The 17,146-nt window shown below is 53.1% G+C and overlaps 1 protein-coding gene across 1 annotated transcript in view; it reads left to right on the plus strand.

Moving 5' to 3' along the window:
• Wnt3 (Wnt family member 3) overlaps positions 1-17,146 on the plus strand; it is a 41,793-nt gene that overhangs the window by 16,756 nt on the left and 7,891 nt on the right. Inside the window, exon 2 of the mRNA XM_055592034.1 lies at positions 15,869-16,110. Within this exon, the coding sequence (XP_055448009.1) occupies positions 15,869-16,110 (242 nt within the window). The remainder of the gene's footprint in view (positions 1-15,868; positions 16,111-17,146) is intronic.

Raw genomic sequence — 17,146 nt, forward strand, 5'->3', positions numbered from 1 at the left:
GGGTTCCTGCCAATCTTCTTTCAGATTCACAGATGCTTTCGACATTGCTGCCAGCCTCTGCCTCCATCTTCCCTTGCCCCATTATGTCAGTGTCCTGCTTACATCTCTGTGTCTGAGCCACCGTTTTTTCTGAGAGCAGACAAAATCCACCTAGAGCATCCCCCTTTTACCTCTTCCTTCTTGGTCCAGGTCCCTCCTACTAGTGACACCCTGAACGCACTTATTCTGTGCCCACGGTGTATGTATAACACATCAAGGGTTGTACTTGGTTGAAATGAATTTTAACCAGAAGATTTTTAAAACAACAGCAAGCACAGTGCCAAGTGTAGTGGTACATATCTGTAATCCCAGCATCTGGGAGGCTAGGGCAAGGTAATTTCTATCAATTCGAGGGCAGCCTGGTCTGCATAGTGAGTTCCAGGCCAGCCAGAGCTATGCAGTGAGACCCTCACCCCATTAGATGATCCAGTCCATGGATCATGGGACCATGACAATACTGGGTCAGTGTGGGACACACATGGGTGCAGAATAAGTGAATTCTGCCAGAATGAGTTATTACCAGAGGGTGGATCTAGACCTTCAGACAAAATGGCAGCAGCGTAGGAGGAGAGATCAAACCATTTCAGGCCCTGTAGCTCCTTCTGAGCCTTTGCTTTCTCGGTGGTACAGTGCAATGGCCTGAACCCTGGGGGGCTTTTTTTAAAATCCTTTTCTTAAATTGGGATCTTATTTTTATTTTATGTACATTGGTGTTTTGACTGCACTCGTGTCTGTGTGGGGGTATCGGATCCCCTGCAATTGGATTTGCAGACAGTTGTGAGCTGCCACGTGGGAGCTGGGAATTGAACCCAGGTCTTCCGGAAGAGCAGCCGGTGCTCTTAACCGCTGGGCCCTCTTTCTAGCATTCCCTCCTCCCCCCACCTGACCTTGGGGGTTCTTTGAAAGAAGGAATCTGAATCAGGAGGTTCCGGGGAAACAGCTTTGCAGTCTCAAAGGCGCTCAGCTCTCTTGAGGACAACATATCCACACTGGTTCTGACAACCCAAATCTTCTGGGCTTGATATCTTAGAAGAGGCCTGGTCACCTGGAATTCTCTGAGGTTACTTATCCCTCCGATTCTAGGGCAGAGGTCTCCTGTCCCCTGAGCATGCCTGGGACACAGCCTTTCTTTGAAACATACATGTCAGGGGTAGATGATCCACACCAACATTCAAGAGAAAAAAATACTAGTAGGAAGAGGAGGCAGTGTGAGTCCAGGGCTCAGCCTGAGCAGCAAGACAGGCTGAGTGCCTCAGCTCTCCATTCACACACTGTAGAGACCCTGTCCCAGTAAATGTCTCTCCTCTTGCTGTCTTAGGAAGCGCAGTGCCACCATCACCAGCTACATGACCCCGGACACATCACCTAGCCTCTGGAACCTGTGTCATCACCTGTCAAGTGGGGGTAGTAACGTTGCTGGGTTCTCTGGCAAATTAAAGGATGTATTTCATGTAAAGTGCTTTACGTGGTGCCTGGCATGGAGTCAGGGCCCAATAAATGCTGGCCTTTACAAATAATAATAACCATTGTGAGCAGCCTGGAATGGTCTCCCTCAACCCCCTTGCACCAGAGCTTAGGAAATTATTTCTTCATGGCCTTATTAACTGCTGTCTCCCCAGGTAAGTGCACCCTGTATTATCTTATTCACCACTGAGTATGCACCTGTAAAACCGTTCCCCTGTATTCATTTATAGCCGTTTCCACAAAGAGGCCCCCATTACCCCACCCCCCCCCCCCCGTTTTGTGGGCTCCTCCTGTCTATGGCCACTCCTGAGGGAGCCTCAGCCGCTGGTCTGTGTTGATATCTGCGCTCACGCTGAACACACAGCTTTGTGTGTGTTTGTAGGACACCCCCCCCAAAAAAAAATCTGTAATTTGCCCATGCTTTGTGGCACAGGCCTGTAAACCCACCTACTCAAGGGGCTGAGGCAGGAGGATGGAAAGTTCAAGATGAACGTAGGCCCTAAATCCCATCCCTGAAGAAGCAGAGGTAGGAGGATCTCTGTGAGTTCAGGCCAGCCTGGTCTACATTTGAAGTTTTAGATCAGCCAAGAGTACATAGTAACAACCTACCTCACCCAAGAGAGTAAAAAAAAGAAAGCTCAGGGTGGGTCCGAGAACTTAGCAGCACCCTATCTCTATGCATCTGTAGCTATATAACAGAAAAAGGGCTGGGAATGTATGGCTGTGGAGAGAGAGAGAGAGAGAGAGAGAGACTTTTGTGCACAAAGCTTGTCCTCCTCCAGAAGAAATACAGCAAAACACAGGACTGAAGGTGCAGACGTGGCCGTGGTAGCAGCTGGGCCCTGCAGCCTTCTGGCGTGACACGGTTGGGCACATGAGAGGAGATGGGTGAACAAGGTGGACTCGGCGTGCAGAACGCATCGGCTCCCCTCTGGCTTATGTGAAAGAACCCAGAAGTCGTGGATCCCTGCAGGAGACACATCTTGAGACCTTGAACCCCAGTACTGTCTGGGGGCATCCAGCGTGTCCGGGAGTTTCTGTACTCACAGGCGTGTAAACCCCACTGCAAGGCTCAGAAACCTGGGTGGAGAAATCAGGGAAGGGGGGGTATAGGAAGGCAGATGTAAAGAGGAATGTAGTGTTGGGCAAGGCACGGTGGGGTCCCCCAGCAGGTTTCTTTTGAAAGTGTTTTTCATGGTCACCTTCCTTTTTGAATGGATGTTAGCTAGCTAGTACTAAGGCTCTTAAACTCCAAGCTCGGAGGCGCCGGTGATTTTTTTTTTTTTTTAACCTGGCCTATGTAGATGAGGGACATGCCCAAACTAATCAAAAAACAGTTTGGCTGCTGCGGCTGTCAAGATGGAGGCTTGAGAAACCCGGAGAGCTAGGATGAGGACAACACCAGGGCTCGGGGGAGAAACAGGGAGGCTAGCTCTGGGTACCGGGAAAGGATGGAGCAGATAGAGCCAAGTGGTGAAGCCCCACGAGCGGTCCTAGTCTCTCTGGGCTCCTGGCCTGCAGGGAGGACTCACTAACCCCTCACATCCTTCCGATGCAAGGTGGAGCAGACATCGTTACTGGGAATTCCGTGTGTGGCCAGCATTGAAACTCGGCGGCCCTTTCTCTGGGCGCTCAAATTCCTGCTGGGGTCCTGCTTGGGTCTGCAGGCAGCTAGGAGCGTGGAGCGGGGCCCTCGCAAACCCAGAGAAGAAAGGCCAGGTTCAGCGGAGGAGCTGGAGGCGGGAGGCCGAGGCTGGTGAATGTGATGGTGTGGGTGCGGGGCAGGGGGTGCGAAGGAAGGTGTTGAGGCTCGCTCCGGGGAATGGGCCCGGGGAGGGGGAGGAGCAGGCAGCGCTTTGAACTTGCGCGCAGCCTCCAGAAGGAGGGCGGGGGAAGCCCAGGTGCCGGCCCGGCTGCCTTCACCTGCGGATCCTTGGCGCTGTTGGGGGGACTGCGGCGCAAGGAAGACCTCCTGGGAACGCGGTGGAAATACCCACCTTGAAAGGCTCGGAGCGGGAACGTAGCCCTGAGCGCCGGGCGTGGCGCGCCTCCCGCCCCCCTCCCCACCCGCCGCCCGCTGCAGCTCGCGCACCTGCTGCTGCTGCCGGGCTGGGGCCAGGGCCGGTGCCCGTGCCATTCCAGGGCCCTGTTGCTGATGCTCCCAGCAACTGGGCCTTCAAGGTGCCAGCCCTGCACAGGTGCCATCCAGAAGTCCCCACAAATGAGTGGGGAGTTTCTATTGTTCTACGAAGTTTTATTATGAGAATTGCTAATGAGGGCTGTAACCCTGCTTAGGGGGTTAGGGCTGGCAGAGCACGCTGCAAGGGCCTGGTGTTCACCACCACAACACAGCAGCGGGTGAAGTGAAGCAGAAAAGTCGAAAGGGGGCAGGGGATACGGCTCAACCGGTAGAGCCCTTCCCTAGTACACCTGAGGCCGTGGTTTAAAGCGCCGTCCTGCTGGGATGGGGAACCAGGAGCGTTATAGCTAGTCCCAGACCATCCAACTCTACTTGGCAAGTTCCAGGCAAGCCAGAGCTACAGTAATGAAAAGTGGTCAAAAATAATACAAGGAGCAAGCATTCACACACCTCCTGATGCGGCCATTTTGGATGCTACAAACATGCCTGTTTGTTTTCGCCGACTGTGAAGTAAATTCTATTCATCATGAGTTCTGAGATTCCGATATGTGAGGTTGGTCCCTGACCTCAGGCCATCCACCATGCAGCTTTCAACAAGCTGCAGTGATACGGGTTTCCTGGTGTCCTTTCTGCCTTTATCCTGAGGGTTTTCAACCCAGGCTCCAGACGTGTATGTTCTCTCTCGTCTTTATTTTAACCTCAAAGCAATTCTCCTCATGCCCAATGCACTCGGCCCTTGGGAGAGCTACGGGCTGTGGTCTCTCCTCACCTCACGTGACCTACCCTCAGACTGCCTGCCTGCCTCTGTGCAGTCACATGGCTTGTACCTCTGCCTCTCCTTTCCCTGACAGCTGAGGGTGACCTGTTGGGTCAAGCGTGGTGAGCTTTATGGGGAAGGATGGGTGGCTCCCACATCGCACCATCTCAGGCTCTCCTGCTGTCCCATTCATTTCTCTGGAGGTGTTTAATAGTTTCTCAGCCTGCTTCCCAGATGGGCTGGTCCAGCGGGTTAGCGCTGGAGTCCTTGAGTCTGGGTTTTGCAAATCTGCCCCTGGTAAGCTGCTTCAGTGTCTCACCTGCCTTCCTGGCCTCAGCAGCCAACTGGGCAGTGATCATCCTTTGACCTTCCACAGGGAGAGAAGCTGCATTCTGGAGGTTCTGGTTCTAGCAGACCTGAGTGTCTGGATCTGAAATGGGGAGGGAGACAGCCTGGTGCCGGTCTGCAGCTCCACGCTGCTCCTGGAGTTGGTGGTTCTTGTAGATTATTGCTGTGCCCACACGCATCTTCATGCTCTCTACAGCTAGTACAGAGCTGGCCCGGTGTGACTGTCCCTGAAGGTGTGCCCCAGGCTGGTGGCCCTCGAGGAACCCCCCCCCCCAGAAGAAGGTCTAGAGTGAGCTTCCAACTGGTCACTCAGCTTTCTGCATTTGAAGGCTCAGAGAAAGATTTCTGAGGCTGTGCAGCAGCTGTTGAAAATCCCAGAGAAACAGCAGGGTGGCTTCTGCCCACAGCTTGTCATGGTAGCAATCTGAGTGATAGGTAGGGGGAAAAGTGTTTGGGGAAGTCAGTGGGGGCCACTGAGTCTGGTTCAAGGGCATCCTCCCAGGTCCTGTTCCCACTGGAAAGCCGGAGTTTCCATTTGGTGGCTGCCAGTGAGAGAATTTGTCCTCTGAAAAGTCTCACCGTTTAGTGCAGAAATGGACTCCGTAGAGAGCTCAGTAGAAGGTGTTCAAGGTCCCTCTCCCTCTGATACGCTGAAGAAATGACCAGAAGGAACAATTTAAACTGAAGGTATCAGGAGGGGGTTTAAAGCTCAGATCTTGAAGGGCGAATGGGAACTCAGGGTGAAGTGGAAGGGTAGGGAGGCTGTTTGGTCTTGTACCGAAACTTGGCTTGATTGGAAAGCTACGTGAGAACCCAGGCCAGTTCTGACCTAGGAACCAGCTGTCATCTCTCCCAGAACAGTTCTGACCAGACCCTGTCAAGCACCTGGGAGACTGTCCCTGCCATCTGTAACTGTGCCTTAGAGGGTCATCGGGGAGGAAGCGGTACATGGTTCAAAGGAACTAATGAAGTAAACTGGGCTTAGGGAACGTTTATGCTTCTGATCGGCAGCTTGATAGGCCAAGAAGGAAAGAGCAGAGCCCAGAGAGAAAGGGATGACCAAATCAAGCTGGGCTTTCAAGCCAGAGCGCAGTTCAGCTCTGTAAGGCTCCTCTCACCGCTCGCCCCCAGGCACTCCTCTGTTTTCTAGGGTTCCTATCCCCAATGGGACTCCTCACACTTGGTCAACTCTAGGATGCCTCTTCTTCATAGGGCAGGGTCCACATTCAACACATACGAGGAACCTTCCTAGTGTGGAGTGTGCTGGCTGAGGCTCTGTGAGGCTTATAGGAGGGTCTGTGTGGTATAAGGAGATGGAGCTCTGGCTGGAGGTTAGATCTCCCCTTCACCTTGAACCAGTGAAGGACACAGGATGAGTCACATCACTTTGGGCGGGGGGGGGGGCACGGTTTCCCCTAAGAAAAAAAAAATTAATTGTCCCACCAAGCTCTGACGTTTTATGACTTGGTACTTGAATGGGATGGCTGGCCATGTTACTGCTTAGAGAGGCTTCCGGTGGCTTTCCCAGGGCCTCCCGTGTTACATCTGCCCTCCTCCAGCCAGCCAGAGGCCAGCGAGGGACACTTTCTGGGCAGAAACTTCTATTTAATAAGCCTTTATGATCGATCCACCTTGAACCCAGAAACTGCTGCTCTTACCAGGGCCTCAGGGATGCTCGACATCTCCCACACTAGACAGAGTAACATCTGCAGTTCCCAGGCAGGGATGATGTGACCCAAGCCAAGACTTTGATCCTTGATCGTCCTGTCTATGAGACTGAGCCTATCTGGTATCTGGGGCTAGAGACCAGACCATAGTTTCCAAGGGCAAGGACCTGACCTGCTCAGCGGGGCTGGGGAAGGGAAGCTCACCAGGAGTCACTTGGGAACGGCTTGGTAAACGAGAGGAAATGACTCAGTTCTTGCCCTGACCTCCTGGAAGCCTTATCTGCCAGACAGCTGGCACTTCTCAGAGAGACCTTCTTGGGGTCTGAGGTGGGAGGCCCCTGACCTGGACCTGCCATCTCTGGATATTGTGGGTTGAGTCTTCCTTCTGGGAAGTCTTTCTAGAGAAGATGAACCAGGCCAGGCTGCAGAGACTCCTGCCTCCCCCTTCTTTCTCATCTTCCACCTTTTCCCTTTGCAATTCTCTGGATCCCTCCCTTTCCCCCTACAGTTGCTCTCTTGCCTCCTCTTCAGGGCCCACCAGCCCACTCCATGCTCCAACCCCCAATTTAGCCAGGAGGGACAGTCCTTCTGTCCCCTCCTCCCTTCTCCAACTGTAGACTGAACCTTCCTGTGAAATGGGGGTTGGGGGGGTGGGAGGGCTGGCTCAGGCTCACAATACCTCAAAAAACAGGTTTCAACATTTCACAGGTTTCAACATTTTTCAGGCAACCTTGTCACTACCTTATCAGATCAGGGCCTGCAGGCCGGCTGCTTGGCTGCGGCAGCAGAGAGGAGACAGACGCTGGTACATTCCATTTAGGCTGAGCTCTCTCGGGCAGAAAGGGTCCACCTGGTTCCTTGGATGGAGGCAAAATTGCTACCATTTCCCTCTGACAGGGGTTTAAGGGCGACCCCCCAGCTGTGTACCTGTTCCCACATCCTCTTCTTCCCTGCATGGCTGCCCAGAATCAAGACCCTTTAGGACAAGTGCACTGCCTCCTTTAAAGGCTCCTGGTTGGCCCTGCAAGGAGCCTCTGGACGTGGGGGTTGGAGATGAGTTGCTAGATTTACTACCAGAATGTAGACAGTCTTTTGGCCAGCAGGGCCAATGCGTCCTGTTGCTTGAGTTCCGTGGGAACTTCGGGGAAAGAGGAAGCCACCCTGCCCTTCCCAGTGGCTGCTCCCTTCCAGAAGGGACAACTTTGACATCGTTTTTTTCCTCTCACTCTCTCTTCACGCCTGTGGGTTTCACCCCACGGTGTGGGCTGTCAGCCTGAAATGCCCCTTCCTTCGTATTATCTGCTTTCCTGCTCCTGTCATGTTCATGATGGTCTTGGTGACATGGGAAACCCTAGTCAAAGCCCAAAGGCCCAGAGTTCAGCTGAGCCAGCCTGAGAAACATACCCGGAGGCTGGTTCCCCAGGCCACAGAGAGCAGCAGCTCCCATGGCCCCTCTCACTGGGTGGAGAAAGGTCAGGCTGGGGGTAAGCCCCCTCTGTTCATCAGAAAGGAGTCTCTACAGGAGCACCTGGCTGTGGTGGCTTAAGGTGAAGCAGAACTCTCACCCGGTGAGGAAACAGTAGACAGAGGGCAGAGCAGAGGAAGGGACACTGTGATGGCTGCCCACACAGGCAGGCTATGTGCCTCTGTAAGGACTATGAAACAGAAGCCAGGGACAAAACCTATGCTTCCACGGGCTTTAGGTCTATCAGTGTGAGGTTTGGGTGTGTCAGGCTAGGCCGGCGTCACACCTGCCTGCCTGGCATATGATCTCAGCAGCCCCAACAGGAGGCTTCCAGTTGGTCTGGCTTGCCCAGGTACCTTTTTGGAGAGATCTGGTGTAGAGTGCCATTCCATTCTACTTTCTGAACAACTGTCCTCAAGTAGGACAAGTGTCTTCCTCTTTGGCCTCTGTACCTCCCCATTCTCTGGATATGGGGTCTGCAGCTGTCACTGTCCCCAAGGCCTTCCCCCCCCCCCGCTTTGCTTTAGCCTTTATAAATGTCACCCCAGTTCAGATCCTTTCTCACACCTTCTTCTGTTTTCCTGTCCTTATCCGCAGCCTTCTCTCTGGAGCCTTTGTCTCCCGATGGCCAGCAGGCCCATCCACTACCACAGCACCAGTTAACCAGACTGGCTCACCTAAGGCCAGTGGCACTAAAGCCTTTGGTAATGGCAATGTGTTGCCGGGTCCCAGAATCTCTTTAGTGCCAACTGTCACCGTCAGCCTCCCAGCTGTTTCCCAGCTTTTGATCTCAAGTGTTGTCCCACCGCCCATGTGACTGAGAGATCAACAGACCAAAGTTTAGGTCAGGATGCTTCAAGCTCTGCCAGCTTGCCCAGAGTGGCATAGAGCTGGGCAGGTGGGGCCCTTTGCCAGGCCCCCCTCACCGCCCCCCCCCCCCAGCTCCTCTGCTTCTCTCAACAGCCCAAGACTTCAGGTGAAAGATAAAATGTAGCCTGGGTACACCAGCTGTTGTCCTGAGGCCCCTAGTCTGAGGCTGTTCTCTGTTCCAGGTGCTTAAGGGAGCCAGGTCTAATCACAGGTGCACAGCTGCTCCTGATCAGGGCAGTGGGGAGCAGCTGGCTCTGGGAGACTCAGGGATCTCGCCCTATGCTACGGTCATGATGACAGGGTCTGTGAGTGACAAGTGGCCAAAACCCATCTCCTGCCCATGTGTGGCTTTCACAGTACCCTGAGCCGGTAGGTGCTTGAACAGGGCTCGTTGGTCTGCCGTTGATAGATGTCTCCTGGCCTGGGTGCTCCTCCGTGGGGCTTCATTCATCTCTGTGTTCCTAGCACCTGGAGCTCTGCCAGGTTTGGAGCTATCACTCAATAAGTGATGCTGAGTGAGCAGGCGCTGAGTGACTGTGTTTACCAAGGAAGGACTTGGGCCCAGCTGCTGAGACCAAACCCTTTCTTTGCTTATCCTCACTGGTTCCAGTCTGCAGGCCCAGACTCAGGCGGACCGGAAACCCAGCCCTGCCTGCGGCTCCACCCTTTTCCCTTCAGCCCCTGCTGTAACCGGAAAGGCAGATGCAAAGGATGGAGCAGGGTCCGGGGCTCCCCGCTGCTGTGAAGAGCAGCGTCTAGGCTCCCTTTGTAAACTGCCAGGCGCTCCCTTTGTAAAACTGCGTCACTCGGAAACAGCCTCACACTGGCCGTGCGCTGTGATGCTTCCAAGGGTAAAGATGGGTGCTTGGCTTGCACAGGGCCCTTATGTGTTCGAGATCACAGGGATTCTAGGAAAGGCGGCAGCAGGTGTGCCTTGAGTTTTGGCCGTCCTCTCACTTTGTCAAAGCTTCCTGCTGAGGCACCAAGGCGAATGAATGTTCCCTTCCAGAGCCAAGAGAGGCTCCAGGAGTTGAGAGAACCCCAGCCCCCCATGCTCCGCTCCTTCCCAGCCCTCAGGTGCCTGTACCCCTGAACTTTGTCCCCTCCCTTGTAATAACCTTCAGCTCTAATTTACCCAAGTGGAAAAGCTCCTTCTGCCCATTTCTCAAAAATGAATGAATGAAATTCTGGCTTCTAGAACATTCCATATTGCCCAGGACAGGGTAGAGTTCTGCTGGACCAAAAGCAGATTGGACCTCTATCTAATATTGCCTAGAGGCCAGCGGACAGAATACCTGGCTCTCTGCCCTTTTAGTGTTTTTTGTTTGTTTTGTTTTGTTTTTTGAACCCTTTGCCCTCCTCTTCCTTGAAATGTCTGGACACTTATTTAATGAGGTCCTAGGCTTTTGGATCAGACTCTCCTGGTGACCCCTCTTTGAGACCAGAAGGACGGTAACTTATCTCTGTGAGAAGGGACAAAGAATCCCATGATCCCAGGAAGAGAAGGATGAGGGGGGCTTGACCTCCGAACTCATCCCAGGCCCAGTGGAGGAGCCAGGCAGCCATACCCTGTGCTATGGCCCTGAAATACACTCTGTCTACTCTGCCAAGACCTAGGGAAGCTTCCGAGAATGTGTCTTTATCTCAGCCTCGGACTCAGAGGAAGGAACAGTGGTACAGGGCGAAGAGTCTGTTGGCCATAGGAAGGGAGCTGTGGCCACGGCTCCCGATCACCTCAGTCAACTGAGTGACCCAGAAAAACAAGCTACCCTTTCTGAGCTTTGGTATCTCCATAAACCTAGACCAGACCAATGGCTCTCCAAAAGTCTCCTAAAAAATTGAGGGATCTTAGTAGACACGATCGTGGTCATTTTAGCTATTATTAACTGCATAAATCAATGCGTTAAGTACATTCCGATGTCAGACAACTACCACCAATATTTCTAGAACATTCTCATTATCCTACACATTCATTACTGTGAAATACAAGCCCAGGCTTGTATTCTAGATTCTATGATCTATATATGATCTATATCTATATAATACATATTATATAAATATCTATATAATACATATATATTTTGTATATATGTCATATATATTTGAAAAAATCTTCTTTTAAAATGCTTTTTTTAATATAGGGAGAGGTGGGAGGTTGTGTTTGTGTTCATTTTCAGCAAAAATAGTTTACAATTAAGACAAAGTGAACAAGAACAACAACAGAAAAGACCTCCTGAACTTGGTGACCTCCAACGCCTCGCCAAGCTCTAAGCTCCTTAATTCAGAAGCTCTAAACTTAAAAGCAAATAAAACAAGCTGGGCTTGGATGTCGGGGAAGGATGAGCCTGACGCTAACAGGTAGAGCCAGCCTGGGCCCGGCAGGGGTTAGAGCCAGCCTGGGCCCGGCAGGGGTTCAGTCATGCTGGGGGATAGCAGAGCCTGTGGGTCTTTAAGGCCACAGGGACTCTTCTGTCTGTAAGTCAATGCAGCAGTTAGGCTGCCTTGAATTCTCTGACTGGGGCTAGAGTTGTTGGTAGAGTGCCTTCCCAGCAGGCCTGCGTTTGCTCTCCAATGCTGTATAAACTGGGTGTGGTGGCCCATGCCAACAATCCTGGCACTCAGGTAGGGGCAGGAGGCTCAGAAGTTAAAGGTCATCCTTGGCTACATAGGGAGTTCAAGGCCAGCCTAGGATACTTGAGATCCTGTCTCTTTAAAATAAAAGAACCAAAAAAATTCTATATCTAATGAAAGTATTATATATATATATATATATATATATATATATAGAGAGAGAGAGAGAGAGAGAGAGAGAGAATATGTAGAGAGATGTATAGAATTATTTATATATGTATATAATTCTATATCTATATGAAGAGTATCAGCAAGCCACTTGTGCTTTCTTTAGGAACTGCTGCAGATCTCTTCCCCACTTTCCTTCTAACTAATTATATCTGTAAACAAAGAATATAAGTTAACACGTTAAAATGGTTGTGTTTGAGTTGGATGTGGAGTGCATGCCTGCAGTGCTAGTACTGAGGCGTCTGAGGCAGGAGGATTGCAAGATCAATGCCTGCATGGGCTGCAGACTATGGCCTTGTCTCAGAGGACCAGAGCCCCTTGCCTTTGCATGGCAAGGACCCTGGCTCCCTCTCCAGCACGGAAAACTCTGATCTTGTCATCATGCACAGCCATCGGCAACCCTTTGCCCACGGGTGTCCAAACAGGTGACAACTGGGTGTCAGTGGGAACCTGAGAAAACCATGGAGATGTTTTCAGTCTGGCCTAATCAGACTGGCATTTCTCCCTTTGGGGTCAGCACTCAGGTCCCCATAATCAGCCTGTGGCTTACTGGCACCTAGGGCCGACCCACCTGATGGCTTGTACCTGCCTGGGCCCACCTGGACGCTAAGTGGTTGGGATGAAGGATGAGCTAGCTGTCCCTGGGGTTGAAGACAATGGGGTCTTGGGCAGAGCAGGGCAAGTCAGGGACAGGAGCTGGGTATAAATAGCCCCTTCCCAGCTGGGCAGGCCTGGCAAGCCCTCTGTCCTCCCCCTCACCAGCTGCCAGCACCAGCCATGCCCTACCTCCTTTGGGAGCCCGGCCATCATCTCAGATCCTTCACTGTAGGAAGTCCCTCAGCGGAACTGAGGAGTCTTGTCCTGTGTGTGGGTGCAACCTCCGGCTGCCTAGAACCTGCTGAGTGAGGGCATCAGGCCGTCTCCTTGGGGTGTCCTCTATTCCTTGCCTGGAAGGCGAGTATGCTAGTGTCGGTGTAGGGGAACAAGAGGAGACAGGACTCTGGGTGCCATGCTGCAGACAAATTAGCCCGTCTCCTTTGGTGAGAAGGGGAGAACGGGGTGTAGGAACACTCAGACTAGGGAGGGTTACTTCTGCCTGGGAGCCCATGCAAGTCTTTAGAAGTGATTCAGGATAAGTTTGCCTTGGGTATGGGCTGCAGAGAGGCACTCAGGTGGAGGGCTTGGTGCATGCAAAGGCTGTGAAGCAGTTTCAGCTGGCCTCAAGGCAAATCTAATCAAAGCCTCTCACACTGGGGAGAGAGAGAAGAGAGGGAAGCTCTCTTGTTGACTCTCCCAGGGGGACAAGTTCTTCTGTAATGGGGACAAGAAGTGGGTTACACTGATATGTCTGCAACGATGGAATGTCAGCCATGCTGCGTGGGCATGGCTCAGGGCCGGCAGGGCATGTCTGGGAGGGCAGCTGTCCCGCAGAATTCAATCCCAAGGCCACAGCCTCGGGAGCCCAAGGCCGTCCGAAGATCTGAGTCCTGTCCTCAGAGGCCCTGGCTGATTACCACAGGATGTCCAGATAGATCCCCCTGAGACCTTTGACTGGAGCATCCTGGAAATGTTCCCACTGCCTTTCGGTTAGCTTGAACATCCATCCAAGTCGGCTCAGCCTGTCAGTCGCAGAGGGATTTTCTCGGCCAGCCCTGTCAGGGTTGAGGGGTCTCCACTCTGTCCTGAGGCCTCCCTCTCAAGGTTTGATGGGAGGTGGCTTTAGAAATTCTGATGCATTGTATTAGGTCAGGGAAATGAAGATGGGAGAAGTGAGGTTGGGGACAGGACAGGGACAAAGTACTGAGGGCATGGAGCCTGAGGTGGCCACCAATTCTGCTGTACCTGCCTCTGAGCTGTACACCCTTACTTCTCCTGGGAGGTCTATCTTACAGAAGAAGAAAGTGGGCTGTGGAGAAGTTGAGGAAGCCACTTGGATTGGCAGCTTGAGATAGAGAGAGCTGGGGTAAGGGAGGTTTGCGGGGAGCAGGCAATGTAAGTCATGGTGGCAAGCTATCTACACTGAACTCTCGCTAGTTCCCTTCCCTCCATTTTCTTCTCTGTGAAATGGGGTGACAGTGATGAGGACAGTTTCTCCCTCACAGACTAGTTGTGACGATTAAATAGGTTAAAGACAAACAGAGCCACACTCAGCCCAGGTCAGATTCATAATACACGCTGGGCGTTTTCACTGGGCTCCTTTCAAGGCTTCGTGGGCTGTTGCCTCCAGCCCCTAGATTCACCATTGTCTCCCACTTAGGCATGAGCCCTCCAGGGTATAGATAGGCCAAGCCTGAAGCCACCTTAGCATCTGGGGCATTACCCAGGAGGGGCAGAGCCAGATGAGTCTACTTTCTAACAGTAGTTAGAAACTCTGTGGTCTGGGCAGCTGGTAAAGCTCCCACTGTGTGCTGGGTTGTTATCAGGCAACTCAAGGGAGGGGCACTTAGTGAGGGGAGTTGGTAGTTAACATGACAGTGTGACATAGATGCTTCAGTGGGTACCACATTCTTTCTCTCTCCCGTTCTGCCTTAACGAGACAGTCTCTTGTAGCCCAGGCTAGCTTGCAGCTCCTGATCCTCTTGCTCACAAGTGTTGGAATTACGGGAAGGCATGACCACATTCCTAGCTTTTCCTTTTCCAAAAAGCACTGGCTGGGGTGGAGAGTCCACGGGGAGATCACTTGCCCAGCATGCCCGAGGCTGTGAAAGGTGGTGCTCCTCAAGCCCACGAGTTCAAACCCCCTAGTTCTGCTCCCTCACCCCCAGTCTCTCTTCCCAGTCAACAAACGGGAAAACCTGGAGTTCTCCCCCCCCCCCCCCAACTGAGGTGAGAGGTTGCTGGGAGTTACCTCGTTGCCCTGGAGTGTCTGAGCTGAGCAAGGCTCTGAGCGTACAGTGTGGGGGAAGGCCGTTGGGGAGGCAGCTCAGACAGTACTCTGATTGGCTAACTACCTGTTAAGAAGCCTGGGGCAAGCTAGTTGTTTGTTTGTTTTCTGTAAACCCTGGTTCTTATTTTGTCTTTTTTTTTTCTCCCAGAGCTGAGGACCGAACCCAGGACCTTGCGCTTGCTAGGCAAGAGCTCTACCACTAAGCAAAATCCCCAACCCCAAACCCTGGTTCTTTACCAGGGGACAGAGATGATTAAAAAACTGGTCAGGCCTGTTGCTCCCAAGTGCTGAGCAGCTAGAGTCCATCAGTGGCGACTGTTAGGTTCACCCATGTCCAGCCAAGGAGGCTTTTGTGTGCTTTCTTCTGACCCACTCTAGAACCGAACACCAGGCTCTCTCTCCAAGACTCCTGCACCCAGGACCTGACCTCAGCCAGTGCCTATGTCCCTTTCTTCCAGGACACTGCCCTTTATCATGGGCCTGGCCACAATGGGCTGTGACGTCCCCTGAGACCCGCAATGTCATTTCTGCTCTCCCTTTCTTGGGAAGAGGGAAGGAAAGACTAGAGGCTCTGACAGTACCTGGATTTTTCTACATTATTTAACACCCCCCCCCCAGTACTTCCCAACACTATAAAATCCCAAGGTTTAAACAGTAGGGGGTGGAAGAATGGGCTGTCTTGATTGAAGCAGCAGCATTGGAGGAAATGCCTGCTGAGGTTTCCCTTTTGCTCTTGAGCTATACTAGTCATGAAACGGCACCTCTGTCCCTGGTGAGAGGGAAGGTGGTGCCTAGAAATTTCTAGGGAACTATAAAGATGGTGATGGGGGGGCTTGATGCCATCAGAGACAGACAGGCTCTTGTGGGAGAGAGAGCGAGAGAGAGGGAGGGAGGTACAAGCTCTGCTAAGACTTGTTCGTCTGTTTTTCCCCCCCTAAGATAGAGCTGGAGTCACAATGGCCTCCTCTGCTCCCTTTGTCCTTTATGTTTGGATTCCTTCCCACACATGGCTGTTCTTCTCCACAGGGCCCATGAATACGGGAGTCCCTGGGAGATGGCTCAGCTGGAGTCCTGCAATTCCCACCTCAGAACTTGATCTCGGCCCCAGTCCTACATTCCCAACCCAGGGCTATTTTCATGACACAGTACAAGTCCACAGAGCCCCCCCCCTCGCCCGCAGAGGCTGTGCTGCTCCACCCACCCTGAAAGTCAGACGTGCCCATGTCAGAGGGACGCTGCCTAAACCAGTGCTGTGCCCTCTGTGGGGCACCGTGTCCCCAGGGAAGTCAAAAGCAGCATGTGAGGTGCCAGGCTTGAGGGCCAGCCGTGGGTCATACCACCCCCACCCCACTCCACCGTCTGTGAAGAAATGACATCCATGCTGGGCCACGTGTTCTGTGTCTACAGTGCCATCCCCATTGTCTGCCCACAGGTCCCTGGCCCTGGGCCAGCAGTACACATCTCTGGGCTCCCAGCCTCTGCTCTGCGGCTCTATCCCAGGCCTGGTCCCCAAGCAACTGCGCTTCTGCCGCAATTACATTGAGATTATGCCCAGCGTAGCAGAAGGCGTGAAGCTGGGCATCCAGGAGTGCCAGCATCAGTTCCGGGGCCGCCGCTGGAACTGTACCACCGTAGACGACAGCCTGGCTATCTTTGGGCCTGTCCTGGACAAAGGTACTTGCCTGGGGCTGGGTTGGGAGGTGCTGGGAGGGGTGGTGGGTGGGAAGGGTCCCAGGTCCCTGCCCCCTTCCTCCTGCCGTGGGAAACTCGGAGTCTAAGTTCTCCCTAGAAGGGTAATAAAGCTGGTGGAAAGTGGGTGGGATCCACCCCTGGACAGACCAGGCTGTCTCCACGTCATCTGCATCTTTTCCAGTGCGGCAGGGGGTGGGGAGCCCTGAGATGCCCTGGGGTCCCGACACTGGAGGGCAGGGGGCAGGCACCAAGGAGCCCAAGAGCCTTCCATCCCGGATGACCCAGCGGGGGCCCGGGCTTTGATGTGGACATGTGTGACATTTCCCTTATGCTGTGTTAAGTGCTATGCAAATACAGCTTTGGGGCGGGGGGGGGGGGGGGGCCGTGCCAGGCCTAGGTAGGTGTTCTGCCATGGAAAAGTCTCCACTTTGCCTGGTGCCGGTAGCACCGCATGGCCTCCAAGGGTACCCGTTCGTTTCCTGTCCTGAGAGCAAGACAGGTCCATAAACTCTGGTGGCCCGCGACTCCCTCTCGGCTATCCTGAGACCTGGAGGTCTAACCTGCTGGGACCCCAGCATGAGGTGTAGGGGAAGGGAGGAATGAACAACTGCTCCTAAGAAGGAGACCTTGGCTCCAGAACCCCTTGTGTCCAGGAACTTAATGACCCTAGCTGGGCTGGCCTCCACTGGAGTTCTGCCAGCGATTGGGGAGAGCCCGCTCTTCCTCTGAGAAGAAATTGGTTAAAGCCGGATTCACAGCCAGGAAGAGGAGGGGTCCGAGAGCCTGCTGACGGGGTGGGCGCAGAGTTTGGGAGAGGGGAGGCTGACTAACCCCTATCGGAGAGACAGCCCCCCCCCCCCCCCCCTTTTTTTTTCTTTTACCTGTGCTTCAAGTGCAAAGGGTCTGTACGACCTACGAGCCAAAAAACGCCGGCTATTGTCACGGGACAGGAGGGCAATTAGCAAATCAATGGATGATGATTCTGTTTACGCTTCTATTACCAAAGCTAATTATTCCT

Source organism: Psammomys obesus, unplaced genomic scaffold (genome assembly GCF_907164565.1).
Source record: "Psammomys obesus unplaced genomic scaffold, mPsaObe1.curated_primary_1811, whole genome shotgun sequence".
Taxonomy (NCBI): domain Eukaryota; kingdom Metazoa; phylum Chordata; class Mammalia; order Rodentia; family Muridae; genus Psammomys; species Psammomys obesus.